Source organism: Vulpes lagopus, chromosome 13 (genome assembly GCF_018345385.1).
Source record: "Vulpes lagopus strain Blue_001 chromosome 13, ASM1834538v1, whole genome shotgun sequence".
NCBI classification, from domain to species: Eukaryota; Metazoa; Chordata; class Mammalia; order Carnivora; family Canidae; genus Vulpes; species Vulpes lagopus.
In genome coordinates, this window is record NC_054836.1 from 5,095,526 (window position 1) to 5,122,813 (window position 27,288).

The 27,288-nt window shown below is 40.6% G+C and overlaps 1 protein-coding gene across 3 annotated transcripts in view; it reads right to left on the minus strand.

The window, feature by feature from the left end:
- Window positions 1-3,650: 3,650 nt before the first annotated feature.
- The window catches only part of CEP41 (centrosomal protein 41), a 53,765-nt gene continuing 30,127 nt past the window's right edge, over window positions 3,651-27,288 (minus strand). Inside the window, exons 3-11 of one of the 3 annotated variants that reach the window (XM_041727891.1) lie at window positions 21,762-21,809; window positions 17,246-17,307; window positions 16,023-16,092; window positions 10,531-10,675; window positions 8,230-8,381; window positions 7,751-7,818; window positions 6,555-6,669; window positions 5,868-6,083; window positions 3,651-5,185 (exon numbers count right to left, since the gene is read on the minus strand). In XM_041727891.1, the coding sequence (XP_041583825.1) occupies window positions 5,037-5,185; window positions 5,868-6,083; window positions 6,555-6,669; window positions 7,751-7,818; window positions 8,230-8,381; window positions 10,531-10,675; window positions 16,023-16,092; window positions 17,246-17,307; window positions 21,762-21,809 (1,025 nt within the window). In that variant the 3' untranslated portion in view covers window positions 3,651-5,036. Of the gene's footprint in view, window positions 5,186-5,867; window positions 6,084-6,554; window positions 6,670-7,750; window positions 7,819-8,229; window positions 8,382-10,530; window positions 10,676-16,022; window positions 16,093-17,245; window positions 17,308-17,616; window positions 18,027-21,761; window positions 21,810-27,288 lie in introns of those variants that run through there. The other 2 variants (XM_041727892.1, XM_041727893.1) reach the window with 2 other exon arrangements.

Sequence of the window (27,288 nt, forward strand, 5' to 3'; positions counted from 1 at the left end):
CACCCAGGGGAAGGTTACATTCAGGTTGGTGAGTTGCGGGGGCATCACGGAGGGAGGGCGAGGCTGAGGGAAGCAGGGCGCCCAGGGGCCCAACCAACTGGCTGGGAAGCCACAGCTCAGCTCGCAGGCTGGCTCCTGGCTTCTCACCTGTTAGCTCAGGGGCTTGGGCTCCAGGCGACTTGCTTAATTTCCACCTGCTCCTCAGCCATGTCACCTGAAAATGGGGCACCCACCTCATGGGACTGTTGTGAGAACTGAATGAGTCAAAACACATATGGAAGAGTCTAGGAACACTGCCTAACACAGAGTAAGCTCTCCACGCGTTTGCTAGGATTATTATCCGGAAAGCTTCAAGATTTGAAACAAAAGAGAAAAAGAACCCACTTTCAGATGGGGATGGTGTGCAACCTGTGTCTGATGAATTCTGAAGGCTACTTTCAGCCAGGGGGTGGGGTGAGGGGGGCATGAAAATAGGCCTGGCTGACTGTAGACAGCCAGGGTAATAATAACACCCCTAACAGCTCCCAGGGTGCCCCCTGCAGTGGGTAATCTAAGAATCTCCAGCTTGTGAATGCCTCTCCTACAAAAGCAAAGGATGTACATGGGGACAAAAGATAACGAGCTCTCTGGGTCTCCGGGATGGCAGGCCAGCATTGAGCGGCCACCAAAATGGGCCCTACATCCCCGATTTCAGTCTTGACAGGTTCAATTCATTTATTCACACCCACTTACTAAAGGTCACTGTCATATCGCTGGTGATTTTCACCCTCTGGGAGCTTATAGTCAAAATAATGTCGAATAGAAGACGTATTTGCATCCTTTGAAAAAGGCAGTCCATCAGTCAATAGTGGCCTATTTAATAAGTGGCCTCTATTTGCCATGTGTTTTACCAGATGCTCCAAGATGTTACACAGGTGAAGAGAGTTTGCTTCTGCATTCAGAACAAAGGCAGATCAGCTTCAGGGAGTGAGACTTTTTAAGGGGATCGCAGTGTGACACAGTTTTGTAAACACACATAAAATCATGCACTGTTTCCTGTTTTGTCAGAATTCAATGCCAACAAATTTCCACCATTATATTTTCCATGCTATAACTGATTTATGTATCAATTTAAGGACACCACAATAACAATGTCAATAATTACTACAATTTTAGGTAAGTATTACTACCCAAATGTATTCTGAACACTCTGGAAGCACAGTATAGGAAATAATATATTTGTTAAGCAAAAAATTAATTGAGCTGCATATAAGCATATCATCGTGCCCGCATAATTAAACTGATGAATTATCTATTATCTATGTGTCTGATGTTTCTTGTAGAAGAAGAAGAAGAGGAGGAGGAGGAGGAGGAGGAGGAGGAGGAGGAGGAAGAAGAAGAAGAAGAAGAAGAAGAAGAAGAAGAAGAAGAAGAAGAAGAAGAAGAAGAAGAAAATAATTATGGGAACCATATCTTTGAAAGAATTGTGAAGAATCTGAACACATAGGAAAGACACTGACAGCATTCTGCAACCAGGGAAAGAAAGGCTCTCTATGATAATCATGGGGGTAGGGCAAGGAGGGAGTTGTGGATGTAAATCTAGGTGGACAGAAATTAATTATCTGCCCCTTGCCAAATGTCGGATAACATAAAGACAGAATCTATAACCGATATGTAACATGACAGAAACCAAAACCAACACAAGAAAAATTACCTACATCTTTCTTCCTAGCCTAGGACTCTGATTTCACTGATATTCCACTAGGGAATTAGGGAAAAGAAGGTTTTTGTTTTGTTCTGTTTTCTTGGTGAGTGGCCTAGAGTCTTAAGAATTTTTGTATAGGGACGCCTGGGTGGCTTAGTGGTTTAGAGCTTGCCTTCAGCCCAGGGCATGATCCTGGAGTCCTGGGATCAAGTCCCACATCGGGCTCCCTGCATGGAGCCTGCTTCTCCCTCTGCCTGTGTCTCTGCCTCTCTCTCTGTCTCTCATGAATGAATAAATAAAAAAGCTTTAAAAAATAATAATTTTTGTATAATCTCGATAGCACCACAGGGAAAGATCCCTCAGCAGCTAATGAACACTACTTGTTCTCTTATGATTCTGATTTACGCCAAGTCCAATATGACTGCCTTGATTCTGGTTTTTCTACTAAAGGTACAATATAAAATTACTTTGAGGCCATTTGCCTCATTCCGCCTTTCAGTAGATTAAACCTGGCATTATTACAGCCCAAGATGTGCTTTTTATTTTCGAATGAGTAATGTAGCTTCCCCACCCCACCCCTCACTCCTTTTCTTACTTCCTTGCCTTTTTTCCTTTCTTCCTGAAAAACACACACCTTTAAAGCACGGAACGTATTATTTAGACTTTGGCCATCACTGTTGCTTAGGTGGAGCTGCAGCTGTACATCATTAAAGCACCTACCATCGTGAATGGGGGGGCGGGGGGAGTTTCACAAGTTCCCAGGCAAGGGCAGCCCATCAACCCCTGGAACACTGACGAGAAAGTCCTGCTGTGATGTGCTTAAGGGACAATCAGTCCCTGCCTGAGCAGGAGGAGAAACCCAGGCCTTCTGTGTAGAGGGCTAACGTCTCCTACCCTAGCTGGAATGATGTCCTGATTTTCTTTATACAAAGAATATGTGCCTTCTTGGGAGATGCAGTTAAAAGAGGTATGCTCTCAAATCACCTCAGTCTCGCGGCTCCCGCAAACCATCTCAACAGAGAGGAAGAGAGAAGTCGGCAGATCTTGGCATATTAAAAGCAAACAACAAATTAATAACTATGTCCTTTAATCTTCGACATCCATAATTGCACAGAGTACCAATGATCACTTAAATAATACATGTCAGTTAATCTAATGAAGAAGCTAGTAAAGCAGAATGTTCGAAGCAATAACCTAACCATGCAAAAACTATCTGCAAGTGGACACTTAACACAGAAAGAGGAGAATCAGAACAGGTCTTTGAGGGGTAGCTATTTAAAATCCTTACCAACAGGCAAAGCACTATGGAGAAACACACATAAATATATTCAACCCGCCAGATGTCTCAGCTAAATGCACAGCGATTCTAAGAGGTTTGGCTACAGTGACTTCCACATATATACAGTAGGTTCTAAACACTCTAAGGGGGTTTGGTGATCGGAATGCAGAGGAGGAACAAAGGGGGAACTACCATTGTTTTCAAAGTAGAATTGAGTGGGGGAAATCTAAACTCCTGACTAGTCAACTTTAAAATGGCATAAACAAAATAAAATAAAATAAAATAAAATAAAATGGCATAAACAGAACTTTGTTACAGAGAGAAATGTATATGCGTCATAAATGGCTGAAAATCTTGTCCATGCCAGGAGAAAGTGGAGTGTGGAAAAATTTGCATTTTTTAAAATCTATGCCGTAAAGAAAATAAAAAGCCAGAGCATTCTGGCATTAGCAAAAGGCTGAACTAAGTTCTCAGGCAATAAATTTATGGGGAAACATGACAGGCTCCTCATTAAAGCTATGTGTACGTTGGCTGCATTTTATACAAGATTCTTGAATCTTGTGGAAAATTGGGCACGGCTTGACATCTGAACAATGTCCCTGGTTTGTCTGATTTCTAAAGCATCGGAATATGTTGCGCTTTGGAAATCAAGTAGAGAAGAATAAACACACTAAAACAGAACTGGGCTGAATCTGAAAGTTATTTTTCCATATGTCTCTATGAGATATTTATTACCTTTATTTCTCTTACAAACACAGCCCCCCACGCTAGAAATACTGCAGTACTTTTTCTTTTTTTTTTTGGTGGAGAGAAAAATAGTCCTGTTAAGGCAAATCTTACCCGGCAGCAGGAACCACCTAAGGATAGGCAATTTTCAGTTGGCTTTTCAGAAGCTGGTTGCCATGACAAAGGGCGCAATTTATTCCTTGGTCCCTTATCACAGCTACAGATCACAGACCATAAAAATTAACAAGGCTCTTTCCCTTTGCCTGATCATTTCGGAGTCCCTCATCCTTACCTGCGGTCTTTTGTTCCCCCCAATTAAATGGAATGAATGTCAGTCACCTAGCAATTCAATTAATGCTGATTCAAAATTCTGGCCTAAGCCAGAATCTATAATCACAACCTCCTAATCACAGCTCAGTCATGAGAATGAAAAGTAAGCAGGAAATTGCACTAATTACTCAATTAGACTAATACTGTATTTTTAAGCTGGGGCTCAAAGGGACTGTCAGCCCTGATGGAGGACCAGGACACGTCCTCACCTTGTGGGCCTGCCGCTACCCAACTGAAGCTATGTTTTCAAGCGGCCGTAACTCCGATCCATCTAGGATGGACCTACCGGATGGACCGACCGAAGCCGGAATGGAAGTTTACCACCAATGAACTGACAGCAGATGAGGGGCAGGTGTGGGGGGGAGGGGGGCAGCGGTGTGGAGGGAGGGGGAAGGGGGAAGGCTTCCTGGCCCTTCACAGCCCCACACAATGGAGGGCTTTCCTGGGAGGGGCCCTCGTGCCCCGTGTGAAGGCAGCTGAGCACACATCGTCAGGGTGCTGGTTCAGGAAAACATCCGGGGAGGAGGAACACTCCAGGAGGGTGAGAGTCGCTCAACCAAACCTGAACACTGAGCAATGCTCCAGGCACCAGCCTCACAGAACCTTCATGAAACCCAGAACAGTGAGTGAAAAAGAACTGGTTGGGAAGAATGCACAAGATGTGAATTGAAGAATGTATAAAACAATGCTGGACATCAACCAATACAGGCTGGACCTTATTTTAAAAGAAAGGCCTAAAAAATTAGACTCTTTTTTTCCTACTCAGTTTTAGAACTTAAATATTCTGTAAACAACAAGGAGGACACTAGAGCCTGTCATGCCTCTGGTTTTTGTAAAACTCCTTGCGAGCTGGATGCAGGAAAGGAGCTGGACCTGGGCAGAGGGAGGAGGGCCTGTGACACATGGCGTGCGTGGTCTGTCCTCTGCAGCAGTTTCTGAAAAAGACCAACTTGGGAACTGCTCAGGGATTCCAAAAGGAGAAGAAAAGTATTTATTCATCTAAGACAGACAAAGTCTTTACTTCCAGGGTTTGCCTTGCAGGTGGCCACTGCTGAGCGAACGGGCATTCGGGGGGCCGCCAGGGCCCCCGGCCAGGAGGGTCTGACCGCTGCGGGTGCCTGGAGCCTTGGAGTCTCTTCCGGAGGCGTTAGCTTGGCTCAGCCGGCCTGAAGGGAGCAAGAAAGCAAGGCGCAGAGCTGCAAGAGTGACTCTAGGCACAACCTGCCAAGTATACTTTTAAGCTAATGAAGTCTTAGGGTACAACCACTTTTAAGCTAATGAAGTCCTATTTAGCGTCTACTTTAGGCTAAAACCTACTCTTCATCCTTGAGATCAACTTGAAGGTGGGGAATGTGCACGGATGAAAGGAAGCCTAGAGAGCTTTTTTTTTTTTTTTTCCTCGCTCTCGGTTATCCCCAACCAACCTGGCCTGGCCTTCATTCCTTCTTGGAGCCGGTTACAGGAGGGATTAGGGGAAAGAGAAAGGAAAGTGGTGTCCCCAAGGGAACTCTGGGTGGGGTTTCAAGGTGCCCAGAAGCTGCAGAGGGGAAACAAAACTCATCGGAGAGGGAATCTGGGCGCCTCAACTCTGCCTGAAATACACGTTATCTGACTGATAAATCCTTTCTCTTTCTCTATGTGCAACATCTAATTCTTCCCACAACCTGGGGTCACCACCTCGGCTTGCACCTCTCCCCACACAGCACCTGCACACTGCCCCTCCCCCTGCAAATATTTTAAGAACCTGAATATAAGAGATCAAACTTTTCACATGATGAAGTGATAGTCAAAGCTGCAAATCTCTAAGTTCTACAGAAAACATTATCTCTAAAGGTCAAAATATCTTACTTGGATTGTCCGTAGGACCCTGATCCTCTTCCAGGTAATATTCTATCTTTTTTAAGTCTTCTGGGGTAAATCTCCACTTGTTCTCAGCTGGTGGGGGCGGCACTTTGGGGCTGGATCGTTTCCGGGCAGAGCCAGGAGGAAGGGCCTGCTGGCAAGATACTGGCAGGGAACCCGTAATCAGTCCTTCTGGGAATTTCTGAGCTAAGACTTTTAGACCTAGGTGTGGAAGAGGATCAGAAAAAGCAGCATTAACATGGTGAGGCTAAGGCAAGACCTGGAAAGGAAGCTGCATGTCTCCTCATCTTTGGTCTTTGGGTCCAAGCCAACGCAAGGACGTGAAATCTTAACTGCTTCACCATTAAGCAAATTACACCAGAACATGTCAGTGGTTAAGTGGGATTCTGAGAATTCCACCAGAAATCCTTTTGCTCCACTCTTCGGCATTACAGCTTTCTCACAGAGCCCTAAAGCAACAGCATTATTTTAGGAATTAAAAACATGTGCTGTTGGAGCTAACGGAAGTTTCACATAACGTTTCACATAACTCCTGACCCCTTGCAGCCAGCATGGTTTTCACTCTTTCCAGAATTCTAAAATCTGAGCGTGGACAGGAAAAGGGTGATAGGGGAGGGGGTTGAAGGATTGTGAGCCCAAATATCTGTCCTGAGCAGAATACAGCCCACTCACCTCCAGAAAGCATGAAGAGGTTTTCAAATCCCCGCTCACACATGGTGGTGGCTGCCTGGCTGGCCAGCCTCTCGTCGTCGTCGTACAGAATGATGACCTTGCCGTGGGCATTTTTCTAAGAGTTACATGAGTTAAGGTTGGACCACATTAGACTGTGAGACTCCCCCCCCACCCTGCCCCTTCGCCCCATGGAACAAAGAAATGTCAAGGTTCACCTTCCTGAGCTCAGAGAGGATGGGACAACCCCACTCCTTACCCAGCACACCAGCAGTTACTGCATTTTTTTTCCTGTCATGGAAACCACAGGAGTTGGTGGGGTTTTGTTTGTTTTTGTTTTTTATAAACTAATATCATCATGGTCCACGATGGCACTAGTTCCACAGTTTACACACTTTAGCTCTTTGATTCTTACGACCCTGAAAGGTATTACAATCTCCATTTCACAGGTGAGGAGACAGAAAACTTGTTTGTCCCACGTCTCCACTGCAGCCTTATTTATGATGGTAAAAAAGGGAGAACCACCTAAAAGTCCATTAGAGAGGAAGAGTTTAGTAAATCAATGTGGTATATAGTAAGATAAGAGAATGCACTACATCAAAAATGGGGTTTACAAAGAGCTTGTGTTAGCATGGGGAAGTATGTTGTACTGAGGAAAAGTCAAAATGCTAAATTATATATACAGTATGATTTCCACTTTGTTAAAAAGAACACATAGAAGACAATCGGAAATAAAATATGTGAAAAACATAATTGGAGTTGTTCAATTGTGTGATTATCAATCTTCTTTTTTCTGTTTTTCAGTGCTTAAATTATTTTCCATTTGTGTAATTTTTAGGAGGAAAAAAAGTAAAATTTTAAGAAGGAAAATACTTAAAACAGAAGTACAAAAATTTACTTCTTAAGTCTTACTTGGGAAAGCTTTCTGGAGAGAAAAAAAGTCTTAGAACTAACTCTCAACAGATCACAGCCTTAAACCTAATGTTTTTTGGCCCACTGCAGGATGGCTTGGAAGCATCTGCCAGGATGGTCAGGATACTCAGCAACAGCTGAGAATCCAAATTCTAAAATATGCTAAGTGAGCTAATTAATAGCAAAGGTCCTTTAGAGAGGTTTTTTCCTTAGGAGCATGATTCATGATAAGTTTGACTCTTCAGGTCCTCAAATGACCCAACTCCTTAAAATGCAACAAAGGATACATATTCAAGAATGTCATTTGAATAAGGGTTCATTGTTCTAGACAGAGTTGCAATTGGGTAAGTGTAAGCTGCAAAGAGAAGAAAAAAGCTTAGGAAGTTGGTAGCTCTCAGTACAACTTGGCTCCAAATTCCTGAATGGTTTAAAGTCTAAGAGTTCAAAGAAACATATTTGCAAAATCAACGCACCATAAACCTAAATACTTTTTGGAGAGAAAAGAAACGGGATGCTATGAACAAAATACGAAGCTTCATGTCATCATTTCTGACATTTATTAGCACTGGGCCCCAGAGCCACCTGAGAATGTCGCCACCCTCTTTGAGAGCATTTCCGTAGTGCCAACTTCCAGGTTCCCACGATGCATCCGGCTAACATAAAATGTCCTTAACTGCTGACTCTGGGATGTGGCTCAAGCCTGCCTGGACTCCAGAACGGGCTCTGTTCTTGGCAGTGAGACACCAGAACGCCTTCTCTCTCTTACCTCCAATAATGTGGCACTGCTGGTAAGAATCTCTGTCTCGCACATCTAGTAGCAGGAAGGGGCAGTCGGGATAAGGTTTGTCTTTGGTGTTGGGCTCTGCTTTCTTCACTAGCCCTTTGTCTAGATCCAGTTCCCCAACACCACTGATGACGCTGCAAGTGAAAAGGAGATGAAAAGTAGATCCGCAGAAACTAGTTAGGGGTGAGTGTCTTCAAGGTCAAATGTGCTTCTTCAGAATAGCCAGAGAGTGCTCAGTGTCTTTTCAGAGGACACTTCAAAGAAAAAGGAAAATGTATATGGTGTCTCAGTTCTGCCTCTGAATGCTCGACTGTTGCAGGACCGTATGGATTCCTATTCTATCACACTGGACCCCGAAGAAGGGACCCACGTGTCCATCCATACTCACCTTCAGAGAATGTTCATTACATGGTCATTAACATGGCTGAGGGGCAGAAACTCTAGGACACATGCCACCTCCAGCAAAAAGGACAGCATTCAGCAAAAGAAAGAGGCCAACTGTTAATCTTTTTTTTTTTTTTTTAAATTAGGATTTTTTTTTTTTTAATTTTTATTTATTTATGATAGTCACAGAGAGAGAGAGAGAGAGGCAGAGACATAGGCAGAGGGAGAAGCAGGCTCCATGCACCGGGAGCCTGATGTGGGATTCGATCCTGGGTCTCCAGGATCGCGCCCTGGGCCAAAGGCAAGCGCCAAACCACTGCGCCACCCAGGGATCCCGCCAACTGTTAATCTAATGGAATTGTAAGGCGTGTAAGAAAGCAGAGCGGAAGGGGAAAGAGTAAGGGTGACAGGACAAGAAAAATGAAGACTTCCTATATACATTATGTAACATAAAACAATGACAATGTTTTGATGTGTCTCATATACTTACACAGCTACCTATCTGTATTTTGAACCTTAATGTTTTCTTTTTTCTTTCTTTTTTTTTTAACCTTAATGTTTTCAATGGTTATCTGTACTTACTCCCAGTTTATAGGTTACAGTGTGGAGGTTGAAGAGGCTTTTAGATTTGGTGGCATTCATATAATGAGACAGATGAAACACTTAAATGAATGAGTTTGCTACTGACAGTTCTGTTTCAGAGGTTGTAAAATTGGTTGCCATATTAAGATTACAGGCAAAATGTGGCAAAAAACATGAACTGAAGGAGTGGGTGTTATGAACAAAATGGCAAATAGTGAAATATCTGGATTGGAATAGGAAGAAGATGCCTTTCCCAGGCAAATAGGAAGACATGCGTGCCAGACCACACACTGGTGGGCACCAATGGCTCCACACCCAGCACTGCAAATCCAATTCTGCATTTAAACCTGAAAGATGCCATAAAGTGCATATTTTATTGAACCAAAGGAGAAGAAAATCTACTTCCTATGAAACTGCATTTTTTTTTTAAGATTTTATTTATTTACTCATGAGAGACACACAGAGAGAGGCAGAGACACAGGCAGAGAGAGAAGCAGGCTCCATGCAGGGAGCCCAATGTGGGACTCGATCCTGGGACTCCGGGATCACGCCCTGGGCCAAAGGCAGGTGCTCAACCACTGAGCCACCCAGGTGTCCTGTGAAACTGCATCCTTAATGGAAGTCTTGTTGGTCTGTGTCGCTAATTCCAATTTTAGAGTCTTTGCATCAAGTAGTTATAAAAGAAATAGTGGTACTGATGATAGCAATTCTTTCTCTGCAGACCCAGTTTCTCTGGTACAACTGTTTTGCCAGTAGAAGGGACAGTTGTGTGCCAAAAATCAGCACCATCTTATAATCAACACCTAATATCTGTGAGAAAGTGTTGCATCATAGTCTATGCAGAAAGGACCAGTCACGACCAGTTTGAAAACGGACACCAAAGGCTGCTTTCATGCTCCTTTGCACCTGTGCAATATCAGAGCATGGCGTATGGCACTCTATTTTTCTTCTGATTCCAGACAGGGTAATTATAAGCTGCAGCAGACAGAAAAGGGGGCGGGAGCAGGAATCAAAAGATAGTGGTTGTAAAGCTAAGTCCTAATAGCAAACCTGCATACAGAAGGCTGAGAAGGATGGCGTTAAGGAGTGAAAATTAATGCTCTCCTATCAATGTATTCTTACCTTAACTAAGATGCTGTGAAAAGATTCAGATGGTGGCATTTATATCAAGAGAAGATAGAAGGCCTGGGGGGGGGGGGGTGAAAGTGTGGGACTTGACTACTGCCAGTCTGTTTTTAGAGTGATTAAATCACTGAAACTGGTATCCAGATGCATATGAAGTAAAATGCTGGGAGAACACAAATCCGATCAGCGTACCTCTGCAGGGTCGAGCGACTGGAATCTCCAGCTCCCGCACTGGTTATGAACTGCACGGGGCTTGGCGACTGCTCCCCGGGGCTCCCTTTCCCATTGGTCCTGGCACCGACTTCCCCATCCGGCTCTGAAGTAGCAGAGTCATTGTCTAAGATTTGCAAGTGGATACATAAGTAAATTTGACCTCAGAGTTTATTCACTTTGTGCAGCAGTCACGATTATTAAATTGTCCCAGAAGTTCTAACAGATAAGTGACTGGATGCTCAAAATGTAGTCTGCGGACCCCAGGAGCCCCTGGGACCCTTTCAGGGGAACCCGCAAGGTCTCTTTACTGTGCTGATATCTGTACTACAAAAGTACCAAAGTGCTTTTGTACAAAAGTAAAGGTGGCTAAAACCGTGAGCGCTGCAGCAATAATCAGGGCAAAGGCACCAAGTTTTATTAGTGATCGTCATATTTTTCACCAACATGAATGCACTCCATTAATAAATACAGCATTCACATTTTTAAAAGTCCCTGATGGAGCCATAAGCATAATTCTATTAAATCTCATCTTTAAGTACACATCTTTTTAATATTCTGTGTGATGAAATGGGGAGTCCACATCCAGCAAGTCTGCTACATACCAAGAGACCTCTCGATGTCTCAAGGGAAAGTATTAGTGTGATTATTCCTGCTTTTGCCCTGAACACCATTTTTACTTGGAAGGAAAACTGACAGAAAAATTATAGTTACTTAGACTTGTGCATGTGGCAGACATTTTCTCAAAAATGATCTAAGTGAACTGTCATTTCGAGGAAAACAACTGATGGTATCATTGTAATGATTCAATTTTGAACAAAAATCAGAATTTTGGAAACTGTGTCTGCCATCAGGAACTTGACTGCTTTCCTTGTACTTAATGACTTTTGTGATAAGATAGGTGGTTAGATTAACAAATATGATTTTTTTTGATACTGGGTAATGAATGAAATTTGTTAATGTTTGGAAGATCTTCATAACTTGGTGAATCAATCTCTTCCAAGTGACCGATGAATGATGTTATAAAATCACGCATGGGTAAAAAGATTAATTCAAAGTACAAGACAGACCAGTGGGCTTAATTTAACAGAGGTATGAAACGTGCATTGATATGGTTTCAGATTCTGTTACAAGTTACCTTTAAGAAGCTACAAATTGTCAAGTTTTGGTGTAGTATCAAAGAGGTGTGTCCAAAAATTACCTGAAAGGGCTATTAAAAGATTATCCCTTTTTCAACTACAGGTCTGTGTGAGGCCAGATTTTCTTCATGTACTTCAACCCAAAGAGCATATTGCAACAGATTGATTGCAGAAGCCATGAGAATCAGCTGTCTGCTATTAAATCAGACACCGAGATTTACAAAACAATATAAAACAATGCCATGCTTGGTAAAAAATTTTTTTGTTTTCTAAATACAGTTATTTTGCATAAAAGTGTTATTTATGTTCGCAAAGGATTTAGTATAAATAAAATAGTAAATAAATGTTTTTAAGTTCTCAGTTAAAAATTTTAACACCCTAAGTATTAATAGATATAATGCACATAACCCAAAATTCTTTGAGGTGCTCAATAATTTTTAGGAGTGTGGAGGGAGACTGTACCAACAAATTTTGAGAATTTGCTGTTCTAACTGGTACCGTAAGAGAAGAAATAGAAATAAAAGACCTAGTTATTAAAGAGGATACTAACATTTATTTTGCATATGATATACCTAGAAACTTCAGGGGAATCCTATAAGAATAAGGGAAATAAGTATGTGGTTAGATAAAAAAAGAAATACTAACAGGCAAACTACTTTTCCTATACACCAATTAGAAAGGAACATGATGAGGATCTCATCTACAGTAACAACTGCTAATATATAAGATATGCTCTCCTCAAAAATAAGCCTATTAAGAAATGTAAAGGACCTGTAAAAATTTAAGTCCTTTATAAGTCTTATAAAAATTTTTACCTAAGAGATATTAAAGAAAACTCAAATGAAGACAGTGATGTATCTTCACATTCCTGACTCGGTTATTAAAAGTGAAATGATATTAATCCTTTCCAAACTTAATTTTTAGCCTTAATACAACCCCAATGGGATTTTTGAAAAGTTTAAAAGGATTTTAAAGATGAGAAGGAAAAAAAAAAAACTTTACACACACACACACACACACACACACACACACACATACATGTGGGTAATTTGGAGAATATGCCTTAGTGAATAGTAACATATATTGCAAAGATAAATGATCAAAAACAATGCAGGGCCATAAACCAGAACAATGGAATATAAAAGACAACACAGAAACAAACCCCAGAATATATATATATATAAAGCTAATACATATGTTAAAGGTAACATCATAAACCAGTGGGTAAAGGGAGAGTGACTGAATAAATAAATGGTGGTGGGATAATGTGCCAACTATCTAGATTTGAAAAATCAAATTTATAAAACTCCTTCACATCATATACCAAAACATTAATAAGTAGATTAATGGGGGGGTGGGGGTGGGGGACAACAACAACAACAAAACCACCAAGCAAACTAATAAAAGAAAATATAGGTGAATAATTTATCTTATTTTGGATTTGATGGGTCTAAGGCAATAAAGGAGAACACAACAGGAAAGGCTAATAGATTTAATCATGTAAAAATGCAAACCTCGTGTATGTCAGAAACCAACCCAAAGAAAATTAAAAGGTGAGTAACAAATTAGGAAAAATCTCTATGACCTAGATGCATGAGAAAAGGTTAATATACTTAATTTAGAAAGAGGTTTTTTTTAATTAACTAGTGCTTTAATTGAAAAAAGATCATATGCACAGTAAAAATGCAAAGATAAAAACATTAATATGGAAACCACTGCAGACCCGTAGGCCCTCAGGCCTCCTCTCCCAAGGGAACTACCTTCACTTATTTCTGTCTCCTTCCAGAAATAAAACAACTATGGACTTTTGCATACAGTTTATTTCCTTCCCTTTTTACATATCAGGAGAATGCCATTCATACTGCTCTGGTTTTTTGTTTTGTTGTTGTTTTATTTTTACTTAATGATAAAGCTTGAAAACTGTTCCAAATCATTAAGTAAAGCTTTTTCTCATTTACTTGCAAGGCTGTACTGGCTTCCACTGTTTAAGGATATCCTAATACACAGAGCTTTTACAAATCAGTAAAGATGAACGATCCATAAGAAAAAAACGGGGAAGGACATGTAAGGTTCTCAGAAGAAAAAACAGGTATGACCAATAAACACACATACACATAGCCCAATTTCACGATCAGAGAGATTAAAAAGAAAATTATTAGATACCACTTTTCATCTATCAAATTGGCAAACACTTGCAAAAATGATAATTATTCAGCATTGGCTAGGATGGGGAGAAACAGGTCCTCTCATTTATTCTCTGGGAATGCAAACAGGAAGAACCAATCTGGAGATAATGTGGAATCAGCATCGAGCATCTTAAAATGGTTCCACCCTTCGACCATCTGCAGCAATTTTTCTTCAGGGAATAATCAGAAGCACAGAAACGTGTATGTATTTACATTACAGCATTGTTTTATAAACGTGAAAAATTTAAAAAGCTGTAATGTCCAATAGGAGAATAATTAAATTATGGTATAGCCAAAGGACAGGCATTATATGACAACACAACCTTCACAATTCAGCTTGTGAAGTCCATTTAATGATATGGGATAGTTTGCATGATAAAATGTTAATTTGAAACAGCACAATTCAAAAGCATACACAAAGAGTATGAATTTGGGGGGAACACAGAGCAAAATGTTAACAGGGATTATTATTATTATTTTCTTCTTTATATATTTTTTGCAGTTTTCTAATTTTCTAGAGATACACTTTTAAGTCAGGAAAAAACAATACACATTACAAAAGAAAATTTTTTATTCCCTCAAAAATAGCCAATATGCATACAATCTGTTCCACAGGCATTCCTGAGTTATTATTCTGTGTAGAGCACTAGAAAAACACTAATATTACTCACACATTATGGTGTCCTACTTTACAAGAGCCTATTTTGCTGTGCAAATTCATCTCAGAAGAGAAAATTGCATGTGCCCATATGTTCTAGTGCTGCAATTGCAATGAATTAAAGGACCAAATCCAGGTACTTATATAACCAGGTTAAAATTGGGAGTAGTTCTATGAGGAGACTCAATTATCTCTGTTACAAAGAGCCCTTACTTCTCTGCCGTGTGAGAGGCATCTGTCAAAGATAAATTCCTGTCTTTGTCAGATGCGCTTTATCCTCCCTAACAAAAACAAGCCCAGGGAAATGACAGCTAAGTCGCACAAAACCAGGGTTTGGACTTCCTGAGAAACTTGTCTCGAAATCAGAAGTCAAATTCCTGGCCTATATTAACCTTCACAAAACACATGTCCCTTCAGTAAAGAGCCACGCATTGATGGCTGAGTACCTCAGGATAAAATAAAGACCTTAACTCTGTGAATTCTTTTCACGACAGTACTAAGAGATTTTTTTGGCTCAATGTTTCAGGAAGGAAAGCTGGAGCTAAAAGCCTACCTTCCTAGCCCCATCTCCATCCCAGCACCCAGGCCTCCCCTAGATGGCTCACCAGGCTGGGTGATGTATTCCCCAAACTCGCTTGGACCTTTACATTCTCTCCCAGATGCCTTTGCTCAGGTTGCAAGAACCTCACCCTTAACCTGCACCTGTAGGGATTCTACCCTCTTTTATGCCCCAGTATAAAAGCTTTAAAAAAGCCTACCTCAGTTTTCTGCCTGGAAAGTATCTTTCCAGCCTCAGAACTCCTACAGTAAAGACTCTGGTGGTTACTGGACACTTGTAGATCTATATCCTGCGCCGATTCCTTACTGGCTGTATCACCTTGGGCAAGTAATTTATCCTCTGAGGCTTGGGCTTCTCATCTCTAAGGTGTACTTTTCTTCTAGAGTTTTTCATAAGATTAAATAAGAAAACTCGAGGGAAGTGTTTAGCATATACATTTGACAAAAGATAGCTTCTTTCCAGTCCTCCATTATGAATTTCTGACACGTTTGTGATTTTTGTGCTTCTGTTATCATTTTCCTCAGTCAACACAATGTGTGTGCACGAGTGCACACGGGCTACCAACTCTGTGTAAGCAGAGCTGTGCATTATTCATTCACCTTTGTAGTCTCTTAGCACTACATACTATGACCTGTGTGTATATCCAAGGCACTAAAAATATTTGTTGGAAAAGAAGTAATTCGTATATTAAACACATCAAAAACATTTAAAACTACAAATGTTAGAGCCAGAAAACCAGATGGCTTTTGAAAAAGAAATAAGAATTAACAATTAAAGCACCAGATAGCATTTCTCAGAGAGTAGCCATCTAATTACAAATAGATCCATCAAAGTCCCAATTCCCTGTGAACACAACAGCAAAGACAGACAGGGTGAGTACTTCAGTCAAATGGTCAATCGCTTATTTGCCCCACATCCTCAATTCTCATTACCTTCTAGCCTTTGAATCTCTTCAGCTGTCACTTCCAGTGTTTGATCAGATAGGGAAGCAACTTGGATGACCTGATAGAAGAAAGAATGAAACGTGTAGATGGCGTGTATGTTTGTTTGTCTTTAAGCAGAGGCAATTCTGTCTTTTATAAAAGACGAGGAAACATCAAACATCAAAGATCTCTTGGTTTAAAGAACTGTCAGTGTCCTCCACTGGAGACTAAATCTCAGGCCTCCTTACTTTGGGAGTGTTAATTATGCTGCAGATGATGGTTTAAAAAAAAAAAAAAAAAGTTCATTTAAAACATCACATGATAAACTTAAAAGACCAAAAGGATAATTTAGGACAATAAAAGTGAATGACAATCATCTATATTTCAGTCTCAACATAATATGCAAAACTTACAATGACAGAATTGACTCAACAATTCCACGTGCAATGAAAAAATAAATGTAATTATGAATATATTTATCACAATGCTGTATACCTACACACAGTGTTTAAATAAGCACTTTTCACTGTTCATTTCCTAAGATCCAAGATCCACCTTGAGGTACATCAATGAAACTCATGTTTGAGGGCCAGAGAGATACTTCTTCTGTAATTTTCAAATGAAAGAAGAAAGTAACTTTGCCAAAGTAAGAAAATGGCCTATGGCAGAAAAGAGCTCAGCTGTGGAAGAGCAATCACCTGGTTTCATGGAGAAACATGGCCAAATAATCCAGAGACCAGAATTCGAAATTCTAAATATCAAATTAAAGTGTGCAAGGAAAAATTAAACAAGTGTGATGATTTAAAGGTAGAATGTACATTTTACTTTATAAAAGCAGGCTCCCTGTGGGGAGCCTAATGTGGGACTCATCCCAGGACCCCGGGATCATGATCTGAGCCAAAGGCAGATCTTGGGACGCCTGGGTGGCTTAGCGGTTTAGGTCCAGCCTTCAGCCCAGGGCGTGATCCTGGAGTCCTGGATCAAGTCCCTATATCGGGCTCCCCACAGGGAGCCTGCTTCTCCCTCTGCTATGTCTCTGCCTCTATCTCTCTCTGTGTGTCTCTCATGAATAAATAAATAAAATCTTAAAAAAAAAAAAAAGAAGACTGTTCATATTACCCTTGAATGAGCACACACACCATACATCAGTCCTCCTACAGGTGAAATGTGAAAAATCTGAAGAAACCCATCCGCAAACATTACCTTGCCTGGAATTTAGAAATATAACTTACCAGCTGGGCAAAGGTTGTAACTTTTAGTCTCTTGAAGAGCTCATCCTTTCTGTATCTATAATCTGAAATGCAAGATGGGACAAATAATTCTCTAGGAATGTTTTTCTGTCTTCCAGTCCTCAAGTTAGATGGTGTCATTTCCAATGATGTATATGCTTTTATCTATACTATCTCCTATTTGATCGTCATAGTATCCTCAAAATTAAGTGTGCCAGGCATTCTAAACATCTCTTCATTCCTTCCCCCGCCCTTTGCTTTGGCTGGTGGGAAGCCTAAAGCTGAATTTACAAGCTGTCCTTTTCTGTCTAGTGACTTTATCCCTTGCATTTATTTTAATGATTTCACTCCTCGCATTTATTCTATCCACTCACCATTTTTCCCTTTTACTCTGCTGTCTTTCTTTTTCCCACCTTCGTGCTGCATGCATTTTTTGTAAGCCACTTCAAATCCTTTTCAGAACAGAGCAGGGAATAAACGTCTGCGTTTTGCAAATGAGGACCGAGACCCAGAGAAGCTCAGTTGCCCCAGGTCAAACAGCTGGTAAGACAGTCACACCCTATTATTCTAACTCTGCCCTGTAGGAGAACGGTTCTGTTCCTGAGGTTACAAATTATGCTGGAGACACACAGGACAACCCCCGCCCCGGGGTACCATGCTGGGCACAAAACTTTGCCTGGTCCTGATAATCTTTTCTATCACTGTCTTGGCAACTCCACTTTGGTTAAAAATCCACCCAGTGTTGCAAAATGAAAGAGTTCCTGAGATTTATTGTGCGGCAGTGTCACACTTAAAAATGGTGAAGATGGGACGCCTGGGTGACTCAGCGGGTTAGCGCCGCCTTCAGCCCAGGGTGTGATACTGGGGACCCGGATGGAGTCCCGCATCGGGCTCCCTGAATAGAGCCTTCTTCTCCCTCTGCCTGTGTCTCTGCCTCTTTCTCTCTCTCTGTCTCTCATGAATAAATAAATAAAATCTTTTTTTAAAAAATGGTGAAGATGGTAAATTTTATGTTTTTTTTAAACCACAATTTTAAAAATTTTTTTGAAACATCAATACTTATTCAGCTCTATCTTGAGCTGGCAGTCCCGAGAAATACTCAAATGTCAGTACTTCTGTGCCTGTTTGTGTCAACAGCTCTTCATATCACATGAATGGTCTTAAAATTCAGCCAATCTCAGTTGACCTCATATCTGTCCCACAGAGGCATGCTAAAAGTTAGCTTCCTTAAAATTTCCTGAAGGTGATTGTCAATTCTAAAGAGTTTTCAGCATCGAGCTCCCACCCACCCTTACGCTTCATTTCCCTTCAACATTTTTTATATTGGCGCCCATAACTCCTTAAGTACTTCCTCATTATTTCCGAATTACTAAAGGTTAGGTGGATAATTACTATGGCCTTCACAGCATAGAAGTCACATAAACCAAGACTCCTAGCAACAAAGGAAGGGATTAAAGGTATTTAAAATTAGTTACCTGGTGTTACTAATCATTTCCATGAATTTTCTTTGGAGGATAAAGTTAGCTTGGTTGACCAACACCTTACCACTCAGTCAGTAAAGTCAGTACTTTAAAAACTAGACTTTTGTCAATCTGGCAAGTCTCTTTGTTACAATGAATTCAAGCTTCTCTGTTTTCAGACATCTCCGAGAGAGCAACATGGCTAATAACTTACCATTACTTCTAGAAAATTCTCAGAATAGCTTCTTCTGGGCAAAACAAAGTAACAAACCTAGATGCAAAGGAGTTTCTAAGACCTGCCAGGATGCCAACCCAAGAGGCTGACCAGAAGCTTTCAAAAGTGCAGCGGAGTAACTACCACCTCCTTTCAGGAGCCACCAATCTTCCCACCAAAGTCATTTATGTAAATCACAATGGCAATAAATCAGCCCATAAAGAGAGTCAACAGCTTTCAAGTAATTTGCACTGTGGTCTTTATCCACTGATATTCTTTTGGTATAGTTACAGAGTTTGAAGTACTTCTCCACTTCTTCACATTCCCATTACAAAATGTACACGTTCAAATCCCCTTTGACTAAGCAGAAATGATCTCAAATGAATAAACAGGCTCTACTATATTCTACTGATTGGCATTTCCAGGATCGTCTCTTAGGCACTAGACATCCCACCACACATTTGAGCCTGAACTCTACATACCTGGTTCTTGTTTAGAAGGACAGCCATCATTAGGACTTTCTGACATTATTACTCAGAGATAAAAGATCAAACTAGACGTTTTCCTAGTAAGTTTTAAATTTTATAAAAAAGGACTTGGAAAGCTCTGGCAGTCTGTCCTCGCAAGGGCGAAAAGAGCTTTAAGAATGGAGCTTCTGCTCCTGTCGCTTCTCCCAAACTCCGGGATGGAGACAAAAAATCCTAGTTTCAGATATGTTATCAAGGTTTGCTTCTCCGGTGAGTCTGGAGTCTCAGTCTGGCTCTCTCGAGTTACTGAAAGGACAGAGACCTAACTATCTAGGATGCTTCACACTGGGTCCAGTGAGTGTCATCTAACCACCAGAAGCCAAGAATAGGCTTTGTGAGCAGTCAATAGACACAGAGTGTCCATTTTCCCGAGACAGAGTAGAAAGAATATTCGGATTACAGAGGAATGCTGCGTTTTCAGGGTTCTGTTAAAACATGCTGTTAGCAAAGGGAAGTTAGGCTCACAGTGGAAGACAAATCGAAGTAACAGAACAAGGTTTGTGATTTCACAGAAAGACATGGCATCTAAGGTAACCCGAGAAAAATGACGGGTGTAGGGTGACATGAAACAAGGGAATATTCTCCTCCCTTTTGACCTGAAAGAACATCTACAATAGAAAGTAGGCAAAAAGAAGGAAATATCTTCCAAAATGTAGATCTCAAACCCGAATCTGAAGTAATTCTAGTCAGGGAATCAGCACAAAGTGTGTGAAACAAGGTGAGAGGAGAAGAGCCTCCTGTTTTGCTAAAAGGAAGTCCAAAAAAATAAAAAAATAAAAAATAAATAAATAAAAGGAAGTCCAAAGCATCGAAAGAGGGAAGCAAACATTTTCAAGGACTCTATTCTAGAGGTATTTGGTGACGGTGGTTGGGGGGGCAAGGGGAGAGAGGGTGGTAGAAACAAGCTCCATTTGAAGTTTAGATATCAGAGAAACCACATTGTGCTTTTAAGAAATGTTTTAAACAGGGTTCAGCAACCTGGGTGGAATGGGACATTTTTAGGGGACAAATTTTGGTGTGGACATGTGAGCTTACAGTAAGTTACGAATGGATAGGAGGCAACAGAGATGGCAAACCCAAACAGAAGCAAGCCAGCTGAATTTTACCTGCTGTGGATGAATTAAGGACGACAACTGTGAAGCATGGGTGAGTTGATGAGATTTTTTTTTCAAATAGTTTAAAATGGCCAATATATACTTAAAATATATATACTCAACGTAATGTAAAACATAATAAAAGTATAAAATCTAATATATCAGATTGAAAAAGAAAAAGATAGCATGACATTACACATGAAAAAACAAATGTCTATTACATGAGCCCTTATAGCTGAACATGACAACTAACACAGCATAAAGCTGCTCCTGAGTTCCACACTACTGGTAGGGTTTCTCAATGCCGCAGCAATTCAAGAGAGGCAGAAACATTATCATTTAAATTAAAAGGCCTATGTTACAAAAACAGAAGTTCTGGTGAATTCTGGGTTTGTGATATTCTCTTGCCAAAAGATGTAGATTACCAGAGTGAAGTCCTGAATTGTGAACCACCAGAGTGCCTCTCTACTACCATTAGCTAACTACTCCCCTGGCACCAGATTCTTCCACTGAGGGTATGAACAAATCCATTTTAGGAAATGGATGTTTCTACTTCTTTAATTCTGGCATTGGTGTGTATACTATACATCCACTTTGGACAAAGGTTGAAAAATTATGATTTTGTGCAAAGGCAATGCATTCGGTGACTAGTAGCGTATCTTTGAAGAAGATTAGTTTGTAAAAAGGATGTGCATGAAATATGATTTTTAATCAAAGGAAAGCAGACTGCAATGGATTTGGAAGGCATAGCACCACTTTAATAATAAGCTCGTTTTCTCTCCTCGATGTCTTTCATGAATACTGACTAATTCATACGCAAAAGGATGTTATGAAAGAGGAGATGATATTATTCCTATCTTGGGCGTAGAGAAAACGAAGAAGATGGGAAAGATCATGACCTTGGAAAAAGGCTGTGGAGACTGCAATACAATGAAACCAGAAGCCTGGCCGCTTGCTGCCTAACGAGAGAGCTCATTCTACATTCCAACACTAACATCTCCTGTGGGATCAGTTGGGCAGAACTCGGCCCTCAGGCAACAAGCTCGGCAGCTGGCTGGGATGGTACACGGTATTTCCCACATCCTCCCAGGCACCTGCTGGGCTCGCCCACCTTCCATCGTTCTCTGTGCACGTGGCAGCTGTAGGATGGGGTTAAGGTTGTTAATGACCAACTTCTAGAACTTCAGGGCCCCATTATCCCAAACGATCACTAGTGTTACTCACTTTTTTTGATCTCTTCTAGCTTCTCAGTGTATTTAGTTATACTGCTACCTAAAAAGAGAATAAGATAGTTTTTATTGGAAGAAAAAGAGTGAACAGTGTAAAAACAGAATGGAGTACAAGTATTCCCTAAGTCTTCCTATCCTGTTCTTACAGAATTAATAGTAGGCAAATGGGCCACATATCATTAACAGTCTTTTGGGTTATACAGCATCATTAAAGGATGAGGAATCAGGGAGAAGGTATTGGCCCAAGGTATCGAAAGGGTACACACCCAATAAACACTAGGAAGTCCCAGGCAGTATAGAGTATGATCACTGTGTGTGTGTGTGTGTGTGTGTATATATATACACTATATGCCTGCTATACACACACACACACACACACACACACACACACAGATATGTTTTCTTATTTTCCTTTTTAAGTCAAGGCTTTCCTCCTTTCATTCCTCCATAATCTTTCCGCAGAGATGTACTGTGAAGAAAGAAGCAATGATCTTTGAATGTCTAAAATGTGCTGCTGTGGCTACCCAAGCAAGCCCTCACTCTCTTAGTCTTTGTGGTTTCTTTCACTTTCCTGAACTTAGTCTTCAACTATTCATGCTGATGTTGCAGCCTGAACTAGACCACACAGTCTGTATGCTAGTATTCACCATGGATTTGATCTGCTAAGAAATAACAGCAGATTCCCACCATTGTAGAGAGCCACTGAGCCCTGGTGTTCCCCAGCCTGGTTCTACAATACCAGGCGCTAGCCAAGGTGGTTTGGAGAGTTTCCATACACTAAAACTGGGCCAGGATCATTTTGGTTTCCGAATGAACTAAGGTCTAGTTCCCAAGCCAGGGGCTATTATTTTTTACTGGGCATGCTTCAATTTGATTCAACACAGCAAGCTCTGCCTGGCATCTGAAAGATACAGCAAAAAAGGGAAAACTTTCAAAGTTTCTTGTTTCTAAAATTGTGCTCCTAACTTTTAAGCCTTGAGAGGAGCTAGTCAGATTCAGTCCCAACTTCAGATAAAAGAAATGCTTCCAATTAATGCCATGAACTGATGTTTTTAAAAGACTCTCCTGAGCTTCTCTTCATGTTTTAGGTCAGAAGTAGAGAAAATTCTTGTTCTGAAACCCAAAATACATTTTCAAAAAAACAACTTCTATCACATTATTAAGTCTTTATTTAAGAATTCATCAGGGAATAATATTCTGAGTTAAAAAAAAATCAGTCCCTGACCCATCTGAAAACACACACTTTCTGGATCAGGAGGAGACAGCAGGATGCAGTGTCGCCCAAGAGCCAGACTGTGCCCTTCCAATAGCTCAGAGACATGATGGCAGTCAGGGCTGCTGGAAGGCCTGAGCCTTGTCGAGAGAGACAATGAAAACGCCTATGAGGTCTTAATAGCACCAAAGACCAAGAAGAATCAAATGTGATTTCTAGATTCTTTAGGCTTGGATTGACCTGAGAGGTGACCAGATGGATCTCTGGAGTGGGAACCACAAATTCTTCCTCAAGGCCCATCTCTCTCCCCTGCCACTTTGACCTTAGGGAGAAACCCACTGGTCAGTACAAGGGGGTAAGACGGGCACACGGTGTGCTCTTCGGTGTCCCACCATCTGATTCTTAAGCTATTTTACACAATAGCTTTCAGTTACGTGTTCTTGAGTCCCCTACATTTTCCTGTTGATTTGGCAGTTAGCATCTTGTTGGCCTGGCTGGCTTCAGGCAGTCTCTTCGGAAGGCTGAGGCACAAAAAGGATCACTGGCTTGTTCAGTGACGCAGCAAATTAGTAACTAAGCCGAGATGAATATTCTCAACCTTTTGGTTTATAATATGGCTCTCACAAGAACATACTGCTTCTCTAGTTGTGCTGTTTTAAAAACACCATTTCACTGTGAGGTAAATATGTAGGAAGTGTTACTTCCCTAATAGTAGCAGGTGGGACCCATTTTATGCTCTAAGTTTCCCCGAGGCATACCACACATGGAAAACAACAGCCAGCCTTATTAGATGGTCTTTATTACAAAAACATTGCACTTCCAATCTACAGTGGTTTCTATTAACAAAACATCTGAGGTCCACTTCTTAATCGATTATCAACATTTTCCGAGTATTTACACAGCACTTCATCTTTGTACCCAAGGGGCCTCACAACAACCCTCGTGAGGTAGGCCATCACTCCTACTGTTGGTTTCTCCCACTAAAGGAGAAAGGCAGGCAAGCACAGTCTTTTGCAGGGGTATATGAATATTTGGCAAAATTAAGAACAAATCTGAGAGGGCAACCAGTAGGAAAGTCTTTTCATCTTAGACATTCATTCTATCAAAGTAGGGAGGGAAAAAGAGAAAATGGAGGATTTCTGCATTGTTTCAGCTGGAGGAATCACTAGGATGGCTAATTGACACAAAAGATCCTTGAGAATGATTTTGGAAAGTATGAAATGTAGTATTTTACTCCACTTCATAGACTGCTTATATCTTAACTAAGCAGCTTATCTTACTGGATCTAATTGCATCTCAAAATAGGCTTTTGACTACCTTTTAAAAAGACTAGAAATGAATCAATTCTATAATTGGCTTATTTATAAATGCAGCTTTGTTTCATACAAAAGGAGCCTAAAAGACTATCAGCAAGTCAGTTTTTTTTTAACTGAAATTACACATTACTGCCAGATAAATTTTCCTAGACATGGCTTTGATTAAAAAAAAAAAAAAAAAAAACAAGTCAGTGGCTCCCCATTGCTTCCTGACTGAAGTTTAAACTCCTTGCTCTAGAGCTGAAGGCGCTAACATCTTACCTGCCTCTTCAATCTTGCCTTAATTACTAAACTTGACAAACTCTCTGTTAGTTTTCTGTTCTCTAACATGTCATCTTGTCCATGTAATCATAATAGCTCACCCAGCTGGAAGTGACCTTTCCCTCGTCTGAACTTCTACAGTACTCAGCTCACCACTCACAAGACATTTATCAGTGTACTGCCTTATTTGTGTGCATGTCTTATATCTACCTTCTCATACTGAAAGCCAAAGACTATTCACCCAAACACACATAGAATCTTTCTCTCTTCTACTGTCTAGCATATAAAATACTTGGAATTATTTGCTAAGTGAAATATACTATGAAAACCTATCTGAAGAATCCTTATAATGATTTATTTTATTATTTTATAACACAAATAATCACACCTTGATTTGGCTTGAGTTTTTGTACACCTGATCTTCCTTAAGCTATGCACAACTTGATTTATTACAGTACATGTACTACCTATGTGACATCTACATTATTTCAAGATTCAGGTAACCTCAAAATGTCTAAGTGGTATTTAGCTTCTACTTAGTTTATAATTTAAGTTGCAGCAAGATATGTGTGTATATACATACATACATATATGTATGAGTGTGTGTATGTTTTGCAATAGAATCAAGAGAAAGAGACAATCCAACTCTGCCAATAGTGCTATGCAAGACAGAGCACAGTCAATACACTGAGTGACTCATTCATTAGATTTTTTTTCCTTGGTTTTTCTATATTTTAATAACATTATTTGCACTGAGCCAGTAAGGCAAGCAAGTGATTTTGAGCAGCAGTAATCTAAAGTGGGCAAGATTTATAAGGCACGAACTCAGTTGCTAAGAGACAACTCCATTGCTTTATTTTTCTTCAATATTTCCCTCCTCTATGGAGAAGTTCTTTTGGCTCAGAAGGAGCAGAAAGCGTGAAAAGAGGCACAGTGGTCCTTTGTTAATTTCAATAAGTTATATGAGTGTATAGTGCTTTCTGGTTTATAAAAGGCTTTCACATACATTTCTTCCTTTGACACACAAAAAAGAATTAAATGCCAAATGAAAGTGAAGAGTACCTAGTCTGTAATGAGTTTGCATGTTTACGATCAAGGCTATTAGCATATATTCAGGAAAAGTAGAGACTAAAGAAGAAAAATGGAAACAACTAGTTTGTATGGAGACAAGCATAATGTGAACTTTTAAAAAATTAAAAATAAGGCCAGAAGAGATGCAGTAGAGAAAATCTACAGAATTTTAGAAATCTGAAGCTATTTGAAATTAGGTTGGATAGAGATTGAAACGAGAGGTTCATGCAGGCGGTGAAAGAGTGCAGGACACTGACAAAGGGAGAGCCCTGTGGTTTGGAAAGTGTCCCTTCATCAGCCTGCGGAGCTGCAGAACAGAAACCCATAGAGGGTGCTTGAGAATACACAAGAACCCTGTGGTGGAGACTGAACAAAACGCTGTCAGAGATTTCGTCAGAAGCATAATCCATTCATGGCACAGTCGGGCAAGGCTGGGGAGCTGGTAAGAGACACCCAGGTACCTATGAAACAAAAGAAATATTTGAAGTTCAAAATAATGCTGCTATTTCTAGCCATGGCTATACATTAGTGTTTGAGTTTAGAGAAGTAGAGTCAAAAGCAAAGAAATAAAAAATAATCTTTACCCAGGAAGAAGACAGTGGTCTTTGAAGAACTCAGGAGATGATTTGGGTGAAGACTGGAGATACCACACAATTCTTGATTTCGTGTGATTAACTCTGAATTGCTCACTGTTTGGTAAGAAAAGATTAAAGACCCATCTATTTACCCTAGAAATGAGGAATGCTCTCTCATACCTGTGCCTATTTCCACTGCTCTGACTGCAGAGCTTAAAAACATACCATAGACAGGGGCTCTTTACTCTCACTGGGGCTGTAAGGTTACTCTTGTGCTCTCTTAACCAGGACCCCTTACCCTTTGCACCTGTTGGCACATATATAAGTGGTAATATTTGAACAAAATGCTGGTGTAAATGCTGGCTGCCCCCGCCACACCCCCTCATGGTTACTCAGAGAGTTAATGGGATGTGTATAGTGCCACATAACTATTAGGCCATGGCACATCAAGTGGAAACTCGCTGAATACACAGAGGTGTAAGTCACAAAAATGCATAGAAAAAAACCCCATTAAAATAAAGTTCTCTTCTGAAATTGACTTTATATATACATTTTTATATATTTTTTAATGGGAGTTTGATTTGCCAACATATAGTATAACACCCAGTGCTCATCCCATCAAGTGCCCTCTCAATGCCCGTCACCCAGTCACACAATCCCCCACCCACCTCCTCTTCTACTACCCCTTGTTCATTTCCCAGAGTTAGGAGTCTCTCATGTTCTGTCTCCCTCTCTGATTTTTCCCACTCATTTTCTCTCTTTTCCCCTATAATCCTTTTCACAATTTTTTATATTCCCCTTATGAGTGAAACCATATAATGATTGTCCTTCTCCTACTGACTTACTTCACTCAGCATAATACCCTCCAGTTCTATCCGCGTCAAAGCAAATGGTGGGTATTTGTCATTTCTAATGGCTGAGTAATATTCCATTGTACCTATAGACCACTTTTTTTTTTTTTACACATCTTCTTTATTTATTCATCTGTTGAACGGGATTGTCGCTCCTTCCACAGTTTGGCTATTGTGGACATGGCTGCTATAAATATTGGGGTGCAGGTGTCTCTGCTTTTCACTGCATCTGTAT